The sequence below is a fragment of the Helianthus annuus genome, chromosome 10 (genome assembly GCF_002127325.2).
Source record: "Helianthus annuus cultivar XRQ/B chromosome 10, HanXRQr2.0-SUNRISE, whole genome shotgun sequence".
NCBI classification, from domain to species: Eukaryota; Viridiplantae; Streptophyta; class Magnoliopsida; order Asterales; family Asteraceae; genus Helianthus; species Helianthus annuus.
Window position 1 is genome coordinate 68,963,731 of NC_035442.2, and position 12,653 is coordinate 68,976,383.

General features: G+C 40.7%; 1 protein-coding gene across 1 annotated transcript; it reads left to right on the forward strand.

Moving 5' to 3' along the window:
* Positions 1 to 7,861: 7,861 nt before the first annotated feature.
* Positions 7,862 to 8,383, forward strand: LOC110881174. Its single transcript, XM_022129526.1, has one exon. It carries the CDS (start codon positions 7,862 to 7,864, stop codon positions 8,381 to 8,383), a length of 522 nt encoding a protein of 173 aa, XP_021985218.1.
* The last annotated feature ends 4,270 nt before the right edge of the window (positions 8,384 to 12,653 follow it).

The window sequence follows — 12,653 nt, forward strand, 5'->3', positions numbered from 1 at the left end:
TTAAAGTTCATAAAAAGAAGCTTGGAGCTTTTGGATCTTGAAGGACCTTTCTTATTTGCTTTTATCCACCACTTTTACGCCTTTGATCTTCCCTAGCCTCGAGCTAGTAGTAAGTGACTCTAAACCTCTTCTTGATCTTGTCTAGAGTGGTTAATAAGCGTTTTGTCGGATAAATCGTGAACACTAAAAATCAAAACTAAAAAGTCTTGCTAGAGTGATGAACTTGTTGGTTAAAGAGTAAATAATGATGAAACATGGTAATACAAGATAAATCTGAAATATATGAGTATTAGTTTGCTGTAAATAACTTATAACCTGTTGTAAATCATTATTAGAATGAATGGTAATCATATGTGTGCGTTTTAGTAGCCTTTAGACTGATAACAGCTTGCTGATGTGTATTTTCAGCCGCCTTTAACAGGCTGTAAACAGGGCATAAATTCAACGAAAAACCGATATTTTGAATCTAAAATATGTTATTATGAAATACGGTTCTAATGGCACCGGAATCATAATTTTTGGACTCCGTTTACTATTTTTAAAGTGTCATTTCGTAACAGCAGCTAGAGCTGCATTTTTCTGCAGAAAATTGGCGATATGTTTTCAGTCATAACTTGAGTTCTGTGTCGGATCAGCCCATGAAATCTGTACAGTAGATGGACACTGATGTCGTAGTAATTGTCCCACTGGAATTTCGTCAATCCGACTTACAATGAATTTTTAGTGAATTATTCCGTGGGCTGCATTCAGAAAATAATAAATCTGAGTGCAGACCGGAAAATGATTTTTAGTAAAATATTGGTGATGGATTAGATCCCGAGATTTTTACACAATAATAGTTGGGTCGTTTAGCATCTTCTATAAAAATTTGGGAATTTTTGGAACAAGTTAACTATTTTATTAAAATCCCTGAAAACAGCCCGCTTTTGAATATTTAAGCTGAAACTACATAAGTTGTAATTTGCGCGTCTAAATGTCGAGTATGCTATCTGTGAATGATCTAACATGTTATATATGTTATTGTAGGAACATTTGACGACCTGACAAGTCGATCAGAAGAGTGCTTAGACAGAATCAGAGGCGGAATTCATTGATTCGGTCTTCGTAAAGCTTGATTTCACTATTTAACTTCTTGTTTATTGATAATCTGACAGTTTACACGTTCTGGAAACAAATCGACAGGGCTTCGCCGTTACACGCACAAGACACCTCTAGATCCGCTCATATGGTCCCCTATATATAGACAACAGGGTTCGCTTATATGGACATGTCCATATAAGCGGACCTATATTATTGTCATATAACCGAACCTATATGGTGAATTATAAGCGGACCTCCTAATATGACCTATAAGCGGACCTATCCAAAACATGATTTCTCGATTTCCGTTCACTATACAATCAGCCCTAGCCTAAGACTCGAACTAAGATGTAGTCGACAGACAACTGCACCAACAGACTCCCCCTTGAATGTTGACGGAATCTTCAGTGAGAGTCTTCAACATGACATTATCGATTTCGATCAGTCTTCTTCAGGAACTCTGCCTGGGATCATATGCCTGGATCCTTCTCTGGCTATAACTTTCATCAGACTTTCCCTTATCATCATGCTAGGATTGTCGTCTGGGATTTGTTACCACCATTGAAATCATCTCCTGGCTTTATCTCATCAAACTTCTTCTCAGGTTCTGATGTATATCATGGCTTTCCGCAGCAACAGGATCAGAAACCTGCACAACTCAAACAATCTATTACAAACAAACACAATTGAGATTCAACTTAATGAATCAACTAAACATTTAAGACTCATTTATATTTAAAATTTGAACAATTATTTGAAACATTCCAAATTCTGATTCAAATTAATGAATCATCTTTAACATTTCAAACAATTTAACCAACCCAACTATTCATCTTGTTTAGCCTTTGAGATTTTAAATTTCAGCTCTTCCAACATCAGTTGTCGAAAATCTTTTTGGATTTTTCAAATATGAAACACAAATGCAATAACAACAATTAAAATGCAAAAATGAAATATGTACAAACATATTTTTGTGAGTTCGCGCAAGAGGATCATATCAGCTACTGACTAGACACTAGCACCGTTAAGCTGTTATTTCATTTTAAGCTTTTAAGCAGTTCGCGTTGATTGTCGATATATTGATCCACTTAAATTCTCATAAAATGTTCAACCTGTTCGAGATACAGATTTAGTGTTTTAGAACTTAAACATCTACATGTGTTCCACCTCAGTATATACTCCCGTATCCAGACCCCAGTATTCAGTCTTACAGGTGAGTATACCACAGCTGATATCTGTAAAGGGGAAATGTGCGAGGGCCGTGAGAGCTCAGGTCGATACTTCCGTATACGCAGAGAGATGACGGCTTCGACTTTAAGGTGTGTCCCCTTTAGAGGATCTATTATTTACAACAGCAACGACTATCAATTTTATTGTTTCATCAGCATGCTGAGGGCGAGCTTATATTTCAAAGCTTTTTGCAGAAAGTATAATCCGGGGACTAGGTCAGTACTTCCATACAGCAGAAGTCCCGGGATAATACCCCAGATATCACTGAGCATAAAGACCTAGTATCTCAGAATACGGGACCCTTCAAACAGGATTTCAGGGGTTACCTATATATCCTGGAGGTGTTCCCCACGTAGACGCAAGTGAAATTTATGTTTATATCCCAAACTGATCTACTAATTCTGTGAAAACCTATCGACACATCTTTAGCGAGACTGCTTAATTGCATTTATACATTACAAATCTTTAGGCGTACTGTGCCAGTCTAGCTGATGTACTATCATTTCCCCTATTCGCACCAAAACTCATTTTTAATTTTTCGATGTTTTTGACATTTTCAAATTTTCTAATTTTTTAAAAATTTTACTCCCCCTAAAATCAAAATATGTTTCAATTTTGATTTTCTGAGAAAATTTGAAACAAACTGTACAAATTTGACAACTTGATGAGAATCACTTCAATTCTCCATCCACCTGGCGTAAACAATCAGAACTCCCCCTCACAACAAACTATTTTCCCATTGTGATCTCAAAACACTTAAGTTTGTTTTAATCAAAATGGTTTTTCCAGAAAAATTAGTTTGTTTACCAAACATTTTTAGGTACTGGGAATCAAATCATGTAGTTAACTCAAGTTCAATTTAATGACCTTGATTAACCACTTGTAGGATTGATCTTGATTCAAAATCTGAACCACTTGAATCAATCACAAACAAACCTTTTACCTTTTGAATGAATGACGTTACCGAATAAAATTCAAGAAAGATGCCGATTCATGCTCCACGCTTACCAACCTGGGAGCTCCGGCAAGTCAGGTTTTTCTATTTGAACAGATTCACCCAAGCCTGACGGTCCTTGGGTGATTTCGAATTCTTATTCAACAATGGTGGAAAATTTGCATCATCCATTGTTAAACCAGAATTCTCCTTTTTTACCTCAACCAATGGCTCCTCTGTCTTTGACGAACCAGAATCATTGCCTGAGTGTAGCTTGTCTGACTTAGATGAGCCAGATTCATCGCTGACACCTTTCATCTTCTTCTTTTCCTCTTTCGTCCTCAGATTTATATCTGATGAATTCGCCTTGCTTGACTTGGCATTCGAAGGAGTCGATTCATCAGAACTTTTATTTTTATCAACAGAAGAACCCGAGGACAATATCTTCTCGAGATACTCTCTCGCCTTCTTCCTCTTTTTCCTCAGTCTGTCTTTCTGCCCCTGTGAAGTTTAACTTTCTTTTCTTGACTTGTCTGATCTTGAACTTTAGGTTTTAGAACCTTCTATTCATGGGGCTTGACTTTGACTGGAATCTTTGCCGATTTTTGAGAATTAGCCCTCAATCTTTCATTCGATCTCCTTGGGCAATCTCTGGCAATGTGACATTTGATCTGACAATTGTAACATCTTCTGGTCTCATAATTCCAACCCTAGCAGTTAACAGCAATGTGTCCTTGATAGCCGCATCGGTAACACACTCTGTTATCATACCATGGACCACCTTTTTCACACCAAATACTCAGATCATAACATTGTTTGGCTTGGTGGTATTCCTTTCTCAAGTTTGCTGGTTTTGACTTTTCAGCACTGTGGTCCAACCTGCACCACTTATTACCAACAATTTTTGAGTTTTCATTTTTTACTTTTTGTAATTTTTCATTGCGATTGGATGATCGATCTGATGAACTTTTATTATCTTTTTGTTTCTGTTCCACTTTCTTCTTCAAAGGTCTTTGTTTAGAACATTCACCTTTTTCAGTCGATTGTAGAACAGTATTCTAAAATTTTTCTTTTAATTTTAAAAACAATTTTTGTTTTTCTAATTTTTCATTTACATCATCAGATTTCTCATCGCAATCTTCAACTTGGACATTGTCAAAGTTTGTGACATCGTCACTTATTGGAACAGAATTGATTGGTTTTAGACAGGGAAAATTCAAACTGTCTGATTTAGTCACAAAACCTATCAATTTCTTCTCAAGTTCATCAATCTTGCTTCTGGAATTCTCAGCTTCTTTTTCAAACTGAGATATTCTTTCAAGATGAGACTTGATTGAATTTTCATTCACCTTCTTCAAGTTTTCAAGAACAGATTTTTCATTTTCCAAAACTTTTATCTGTTCTTGAAATTTTGTCTCATTAGCTTTCAAAGTTTTGTTCTCAAGTTTTATCCAGAAATCGTCATTTTCTGATGATTTCTGTTTGTTTCCAAAAACCTTTACATTTTCTTTCAAACCTTTGTTTTCAAATGTCAAACTGTTCAACCCATCCAACAGTTTGTCATTTTCAGCTTTCAGTTTCTCACAATTTTCCTTCAAAGCTAGAATCTATTTTTCATCAGTTTGCTTCTTGTCTTCCAACTTCTTGACTTTTGATGTCAAACTTTCCGCATCCTTCAAGAGTTTGTCATTGTTAGTCTTAAAGTCGTTACATTTAGAGCACACTGATGCAGAACTTGAAGATTCATTCTTCACAGATTCTTCAACTTTTCTTATCACACTATGTTTGATTTGCTTTTCTTTTGTTGCTGCTTTTACTTCTTTCTCAGCTCTGATCTTTTCTTTCAATTTTTCAATTTTATCGACATAATATAAATTTGAACAACGTTGATCAGGTTGAAGATGTTGTCGAAGATATTCAAGTCTCCGGATTTCTTTTTCATAATGGTCACTTTCCTCATCAGATGAGTGATCAAAAACCGGAACTTTTCCAACTACTTGCTGAGACCATTTCTTCTTTGTCAAACATCATTTCTATTTTTCAAATAATTCCAACAAATCTTTGTTGTTCACAAAAGCGAAACAGGTAATGATTACAAAAGCGGATCTACTAAGGTTCACAAAGGCGAACCTAGCCAAGTCCACAAAAGCGAACCACCTTATGAGCGAACCACAAATATTTCTGTTCGAGCGGACCTACTAGTCACAACGAGCAAACCTGTCAATTAACCCTAAAAGCGAACCAGATGATTGTACCTTCGAGCGAACCCAGGTGCAAATTTTGGAGCGGACCTATACTGGTATGTTCGAGCGGATCTGTCTTTGGAGCGGAACGGTCTTTGGAGCGGACCAATGACCTTGGAGCGGACCAATGACAAATGAGCGGACCGACCGAATTTGGAGCGGTCCTGACCAAAAATTCGAGCGGACCTGTGCAGTTAGAGCGGACCTGATTGGTTTTATGAGCGAACCGCCCGAGCGAATCTCAATCCGAACATGTTTTCACCCATTTTCCTTCCGAATTTCGACCACAAACTTTCAAGGGTTTATCTATGTTCAATAATACACAATCGGTGAAATTTTTGTCCAATTTTATCCGGTAAAATTCTCTGAATTGATAAAAGAAGGTGTAGAAATCAGAATTTTGAGCGACAATCGAGCTAAACGGTAAGAACTCCTCCTCCTGAGCTCTGATACCACTTGTAGGAACGTTTGACGACCTGACGAGTCGATCAGAAGAGTGCTTAGACAGAATCAGAGGCGGAATTCATTGATTCGGTCTTCGTAAAGCTTGATTTCACTATTTAACTTCTTGCTTATTGATAATCTGACAGTTTACACGTTCTGGAAACAAATCGGCAGGGCTTCGCCGTTACACGCACAAGACACCTCTAGATCCGCTCATATGGTCCCCCATATATAGACAACAGGGTTCGCTTATCTGGACATGTCCATATAAGCGGACCTATATTATTGTCATATAACCGAACCTATATGGTGACTTATAAGCGGACCTCCTAATATGACCTATAAGCGGACCTATCCAAAACATGATTTCTCGATTTCCGTTCACTAAACAATCAGCCCTAGCCTAAGACTCGAACTAAGATGTAGTCGACAGACAACTGCACCAACAGTTATGTGCATTATCGTATGTTTGATTTTGAGTGGGGAATAGATGGGAAACTTAGAGGGCATAAACCATTAAAGTGATGCATGTTATGTGATAGATACGTGTAGGAACTTTGTGTTCTATTTGAAAGCCACTAAATGACTAACTGGTAAATCATACTAGGACGTGATTGACCGACCTTGACTGTTAGCTATATTAAGAATCTAACCGAGCAAACCGAGGTGAGTTCACACAATTTCTAAGGCATGGGATTCCCGGTGGTATGGGAATGGGTTAAAGAATTAAAACGGAATCTACATATCTTACTTAGGTAGGATATGTACGGCCATCCTCCTCGGGTAGGATGCTAGTATTAATCTTGCGTATTCTCTTTAGGAGAACTACGTACGTTCGTCCTCCTTGTGTAGGACAACAACCTTAAACTTACTTGACAAAACTCTATCATAAGTCCCTCATTTTATATCGACTTAATCGCCGAGGCCAATGGCGAGCGGGTCATTAGTTAATAGCGCTATTAGGTTTAACAAACCTCACACCGTGCCAGTCGGACAGGCGTGTACTAATGGACTATGGCAAACCATCAGTGATGATAGACACTGATGTAGGGCACAACTTACTTGCGTAGTAGTCGATATCATACGGTCTAGTAGTTCACATGGGGAAGCCCCCACTAATCATGGACAGGGTATGGGTAATAAAGAATGAACTGGTTAAATTTTCTTTCAACTACGGGGTAATCCCCACGGCAATTACGCCAACGAAAGACAAACCACGTTTTCGGAAACAACTTAAAACTAAACAACCAAACGTGAACTCACTCAACTTTGTTGTTGACTCGTTGTTACATGCCTTACAGGTCGCTAAATGCATGGAGCTTGCACGAGGAAGGAGTCATTGTGGTGTGCGGACTGTTATGTTCCATGCGTAATATTTAAATCCTTATGAACTTATTAAACTTGCGTTTTAAACTTTAACTTATAAACTATGGACTTATATTTTGGACTTTACGTTTATGCTTCCGCTGTTTAAATTAAAACTTGGTTAACTAGCTTTTGGTCACCAATCGTATTGTGGTTGGCTTTAATTACTTAAATACGTAGTTCAGTATGATTGGTGGCTCGATCCTGGTCATGTCACGCCTCCAAGCGGTAGTACTCCGCATGGTGGATTTTGGGGGTGTGACAGATTGGTATCAGAGCCATTGGTTATAGTGAACTTGGTTTTAAAAAGGGGAAAGTTTTTGATAAAACCAGACTATAACCGGTACAGTGCTCAACGATCCACAATGACGCTTCGCTCCACGTGCAAGACTCGACACCATTGGTGGTATGATTTATGTTATATTGTCGGTTAGATAGTTTATACTGTGCATTAGTTAACGTGATAATTGCTATTTGAACCTTGTGTGCTTACTCTCTTCTGTCACCCCACACTTACGCATGTTGCGATACCTTTGTTACCTGTGTTCCCCTCGATGTGAAGATCATGAGTGGGCGTCTCAACATGACCCAGGGTCAGCTGACGACCTTGATTAACGAACGGATTGCTGAAGCGTTAGCAACCCAATCAGGGAGTCAACCCATGCACACCCAATCCCGCATGGGCACCTTCAGGGCGTTCTTGGAGTGTAAACCTCCCACTTTCGATGGCACTGGAGGGACAATCGACCTTCTACACTGGATCCGAAGAATTGAATATACGTTCGAAGAAAGTGAAAGTCCTGCTGGCAAACGAGTAGAGTATGCTACTGTCATGTTGCAAGGGAAAGCGTATTCTTGGTGGAACGCACAAGTTCAGATGCTCGGGTTGGCAGACGCGAATGCCACCCTCTGGAGCGACTTCAAGGATTTGATTAAGGAAGAGTTCTGCCACCTGGATGACATTCTGAAACTTGAAATAGAGTATTATGGTTTGAAGATGGAAGGATCGGAGATTGAGGCGTACACAAAGAGGTCCAACGACTTGGCTGCCTTATGTCCTAACATGTCACAACCCATATCTAGGTGAATCAAGCTATACCTCAGAGGCTTAGTCCCGGAAATCCAAGGGTCTGTGAGTGCGGCTAACCTTCCCACAATCCAGCAAGTCGTTCGTTTGGCGCACCAACTCACCGATCAGGCGGTGGAAGAGGGCAAGTTGCCCAAGCGTAGCTCTTCCAATGCAAATGCTCTTATTAGTAACAAGTATAGTTGGGGTGAGCACCAAGGTGAGGGTCCTAGCTCTATACGACGGGAACCGAACAGGAAACTCGGGCTGAACTACCAAAATCAGGGGAGATACCTAGGGAATAAACCGAGATGCCGCAAGTGCCAACGTCACCACAGCGGGTCATATGCGGAATCGTGTTGTCATCGGTGCAAGAAGTTGGGACATATGGCTAGAGACTGTAGGAGCCCATATCCTACAAACCGGAACCAACGGCAACACCAGCAGGGTAATGAGAGATGTTACCAGTGCGGTGCTGAGAGTCACTTCAAGAGGAACTGTCCGCAGATGAGACAGAATCGTGACAACAGCGGCAACCAGGGCAACGGGGACAATAACGGAGACAATAAGGATAAGCGCAGGACTGGTAAGCATGAGCTTCTGAATGGACAAGAGGAAGAAGGAAACAACCTCAACGTTGTGGCGGGTAAGTTCCTACCAGACAATTTCTTTGTTTCTATTTTAGTTAATTCAGGTATAGATATGTGTTCCTAAGAGTTAGTCAGATGCTTAAGCATACTCCAACCCTTTTGAACACCAAGCACATCGTAGAGTTAGCAAATGGTAAAAGTTTAAAGGCTACACATGTAGTTAAGGGTTGCAAGCTTGTCCTTGCCGATCAGACCTTTTCTATCGACCTCATTCCTATCGTTCTGGGTAGTTTTGACGTTGTCATTGGGATGGATTGGTTATCTCAACACCAAGCGGAGATTATTTGCAAGGAGAAAATTGTCCGTATCCCTCGTTCTGATAAAGAACCCCTCGTGATTCGTGGCGACAAGAGTGGTGCTGTTGTAGGCATCATCTCTTTCCTTAAGGCCCAGAAGTGTTTGCGAAAGGGCCACACCGCTATTCTAGCCCTCGTTTCTGATACATCCGCGGAAGAAAGGAAGATAGAAGACATTCCTATTGTACGCAACTTTCCTGAGGTATTTCCTGAGGAATTGCCTGGACTTCCGCCTCATCGTCAGGTCGCGTTTCAAATCGAGCTAGCTCCTGGAGCAGCGCCCATAGCTCGAGCACCATATCGTCTAGCTCCATCAGAACTCGAAAAATTGTCTACACAACTACAAGAACTCTTGGAAAAGGATTTCATACGTCCTAGCTCTTCGCCATGGGGAGCTCCAGTGTTATACGTAAAGTAGAAAGATGTTACCTTCAGAATGTGTATTGACTACCGCGAACTCAACAAGGTGACTGTGAAGAATCGTTATTCTCTTCCACGCATTAATGACTTATTCGACCAGTTGCAAGGGTCGAGTTACTACTCTAAGATTGATTTGAGATCGGGCTACCATCAGTTGAGAGTCCGAGAGGAAGACGTCTCCAAAACAGCATTCAGAACTCGTTACGGCCACTATGAGTTTCTGGTTATGCCTTTCGGGTTAACGAATGCACCTGCGGTCTTCATGGATCTCATGAACCGAGTGTGCAAGCCTTACCTGGATAAATTTGTCATAGTATTCATCGACGACATCCTCATCTATTCTAAGAGTCAGGAGGAACACGAGCAACATCTGAGGCTTATTCTGGAGCTTCTTCGAAAAGAGCAGTTGTATGCGAAGTTTTCGAAATGTGACTTTTGGCTTCGCGAAGTCCGCTTTCTAGGCCATGTGGTAAACAAGGATAGGATTCATGTAGAACCATCCAAGGTTGACTCAATCAAGAACTGGCCTGCACCCCGCACAGAAATCCGCCAATTCTTGGGTTTGGCAGGATATTACAGAAGGTTTATCAAAGATTTCTCCAAGATTACGCAACCTCTCACTTCACTGACACAGAAAGGTGTCACCTATCATTGGGGTGATGCACAGGAGTCCGCATTTCAGCACCTAAAAGATAGACTTTGTAGCGCACCTATCCTCTCATTGCCTGAAGGCACAGATGATTTTGTGGTTTATTGCGACGCTTCCATCCAAGGACTTGGTTGTGTGTTGATGCAACGTGACAAGGTCATTGCCTACGCATCACGTCAACTTAAGGTTCACGAAAGGAACTACACTACACACGACTTGGAATTGGGAGCAGTTGTTTTCGGCTTAAGATATGGAGACATTACCTGTACGGTACCAAGTGCACCATTTATACCGATCATAGGAGTCTCGAGCATATCTTCAAGCAAAAGGAATTAAATATGCGACAACGCCGATGGGTAGAACTCTTGAATGATTATGAATGCGCTATCAAGTATCATCCGGGCAAGGCCAATGTTGTGGCTGACGCCCTCAGCCGAAAGGATGCTATACCTAGGCGTGTACATGCATTACAGCTTACCATCCAATCTAACCTTCCCACTCAGATTCGCGATGCTCAAGTTGAAGCATTAAAGGCAGAGAACATCAGGGCTGAGTCCCTACGAGGATCGAGACAATGGCTAGAACAAAAGGAAAACGGTGCCTACTATGTTAACGGACGCATCTGGGTTCCACTTTAGTTGAGAGTCCGAGAGGAAGACGTCTCCAAAACAGCATTCAGAACTCGTTACGGCCACTATGAGTTTCTGGTTATGCCTTTCGGGTTAACGAATGCACCTGCGGTCTTCATGGATCTCATGAACCGAGTGTGTAAGCCTTACCTGGATAAATTTGTCATAGTATTCATCGACGACATCCTCATCTTTTCTAATAGTCAGGAGGAACACGAGCAACATCTGAGGCTTATTCTGGAACTTCTTCGAAAAGAGCAGTTGTATGCGAAGTTTTCGAAATGTGACTTTTGGCTTCGCGAAGTCCGCTTTCTAGGCCATGTGGTAAACAAGGATGGGATTCATGTAGATCCATCCAAGGTTGACTCAATCAAGAACTGGCCTGCACCCCGCACAGAAATCCGCCAATTCTTGGGTTTGGCAGGATATTACAGAAGGTTTATCAAAGATTTCTCCAAGATTGCGTAACCTCTCACTTCACTGACACAGAAAGGTGTCACCTATCATTGGGGTGATGCACAGGAGTCCGCATTTCAGCACCTAAAAGATAGACTTTGTAGCGCACCTATCCTCTCATTGCCTGAAGGCACAGATGATTTTGTGGTTTATTGCGACGCTTCCATCCAAGGACTTGGTTGTGTGTTGATGCAACGTGACAAGGTCATTGCCTACGCATCACGTCAACTTAAGGTTCACGAAAGGAACTACACTACACACGACTTGGAATTGGGAGCAGTTGTTTTCGCGCTTAAGATATGGAGACATTACCTGTACGGTACCAAGTGCACCATTTATACCGATCACAGGAGTCTCGAGCATATCTTCAAGCAAAAGAAATTGAATATGCGACAACACCGATGGGTAGAACTCTTGAATGATTATGAATGCGCTATCAAGTATCATCCGGGCAAGGCCAATGTTGTGGCTGACGCCCTCAGCCGAAAGGATGCTTGATGCGTGTCAGTGTGTATATATTTTAGATGTATATTTAAGCCCCTTTTTACACTTTTAGCCAAGTTTTAAATTTATAAAACACGATATTCACTAACACTAAACACACATATGGGCAAGTGCACCCATCGTGGACGTAGTATAGTGTTGGTAAGATACCGAGGTCGTCCAAGGACACAAGAGCTTTTAATACCGGTTTATCCTCAACGTCTAATCAAATCAAAAAGTGAGAAAAATGTTTTAAACTAAGAAAAAATAAAAGCTAACTAAATGCTGAAAAATAAAATAAAATAAAAACAGATAGACAAGATGAATCACTTGGATCCGACACGTGTGTTAGTATAACCTTTGATTATTTTCGCACTTTTGCACTTGTTTAAGAGATTATCTTAGTTATTGTAGTAGGCCCCTCTTTTGAAGGCGACATTACCCTCAACCCAGTAGTTTGAGTCAGCAAGGATACAATCCTAAAGGGTCGGATTATTGAAAGATAATGAATTAAGTTATTAATGCAAATTGTGGTAGGCCCCGCTTTTGGCGGTGACGTTACCCTCGGCTAAGTAGTCTGAGTCAGCAGGGATACAGTCCTAAATAGCCGGGTTATAGTATTAATAGTAGTTAACTTATGAGGGGGTCAAAGAGTTTGGATCCCCGCCACCCAATACCTATGGGCATTGAAGGAGATCCTACTAAATT

What these genes read in the sequence shown, in the direction of transcription:
- LOC110881174 (XM_022129526.1), top strand. Translation starts at nt 7,862, where the DNA reads ATGAGTGGGCGTCTCAACATGACCCAGGGTCAGCTGACGACCTTGATT.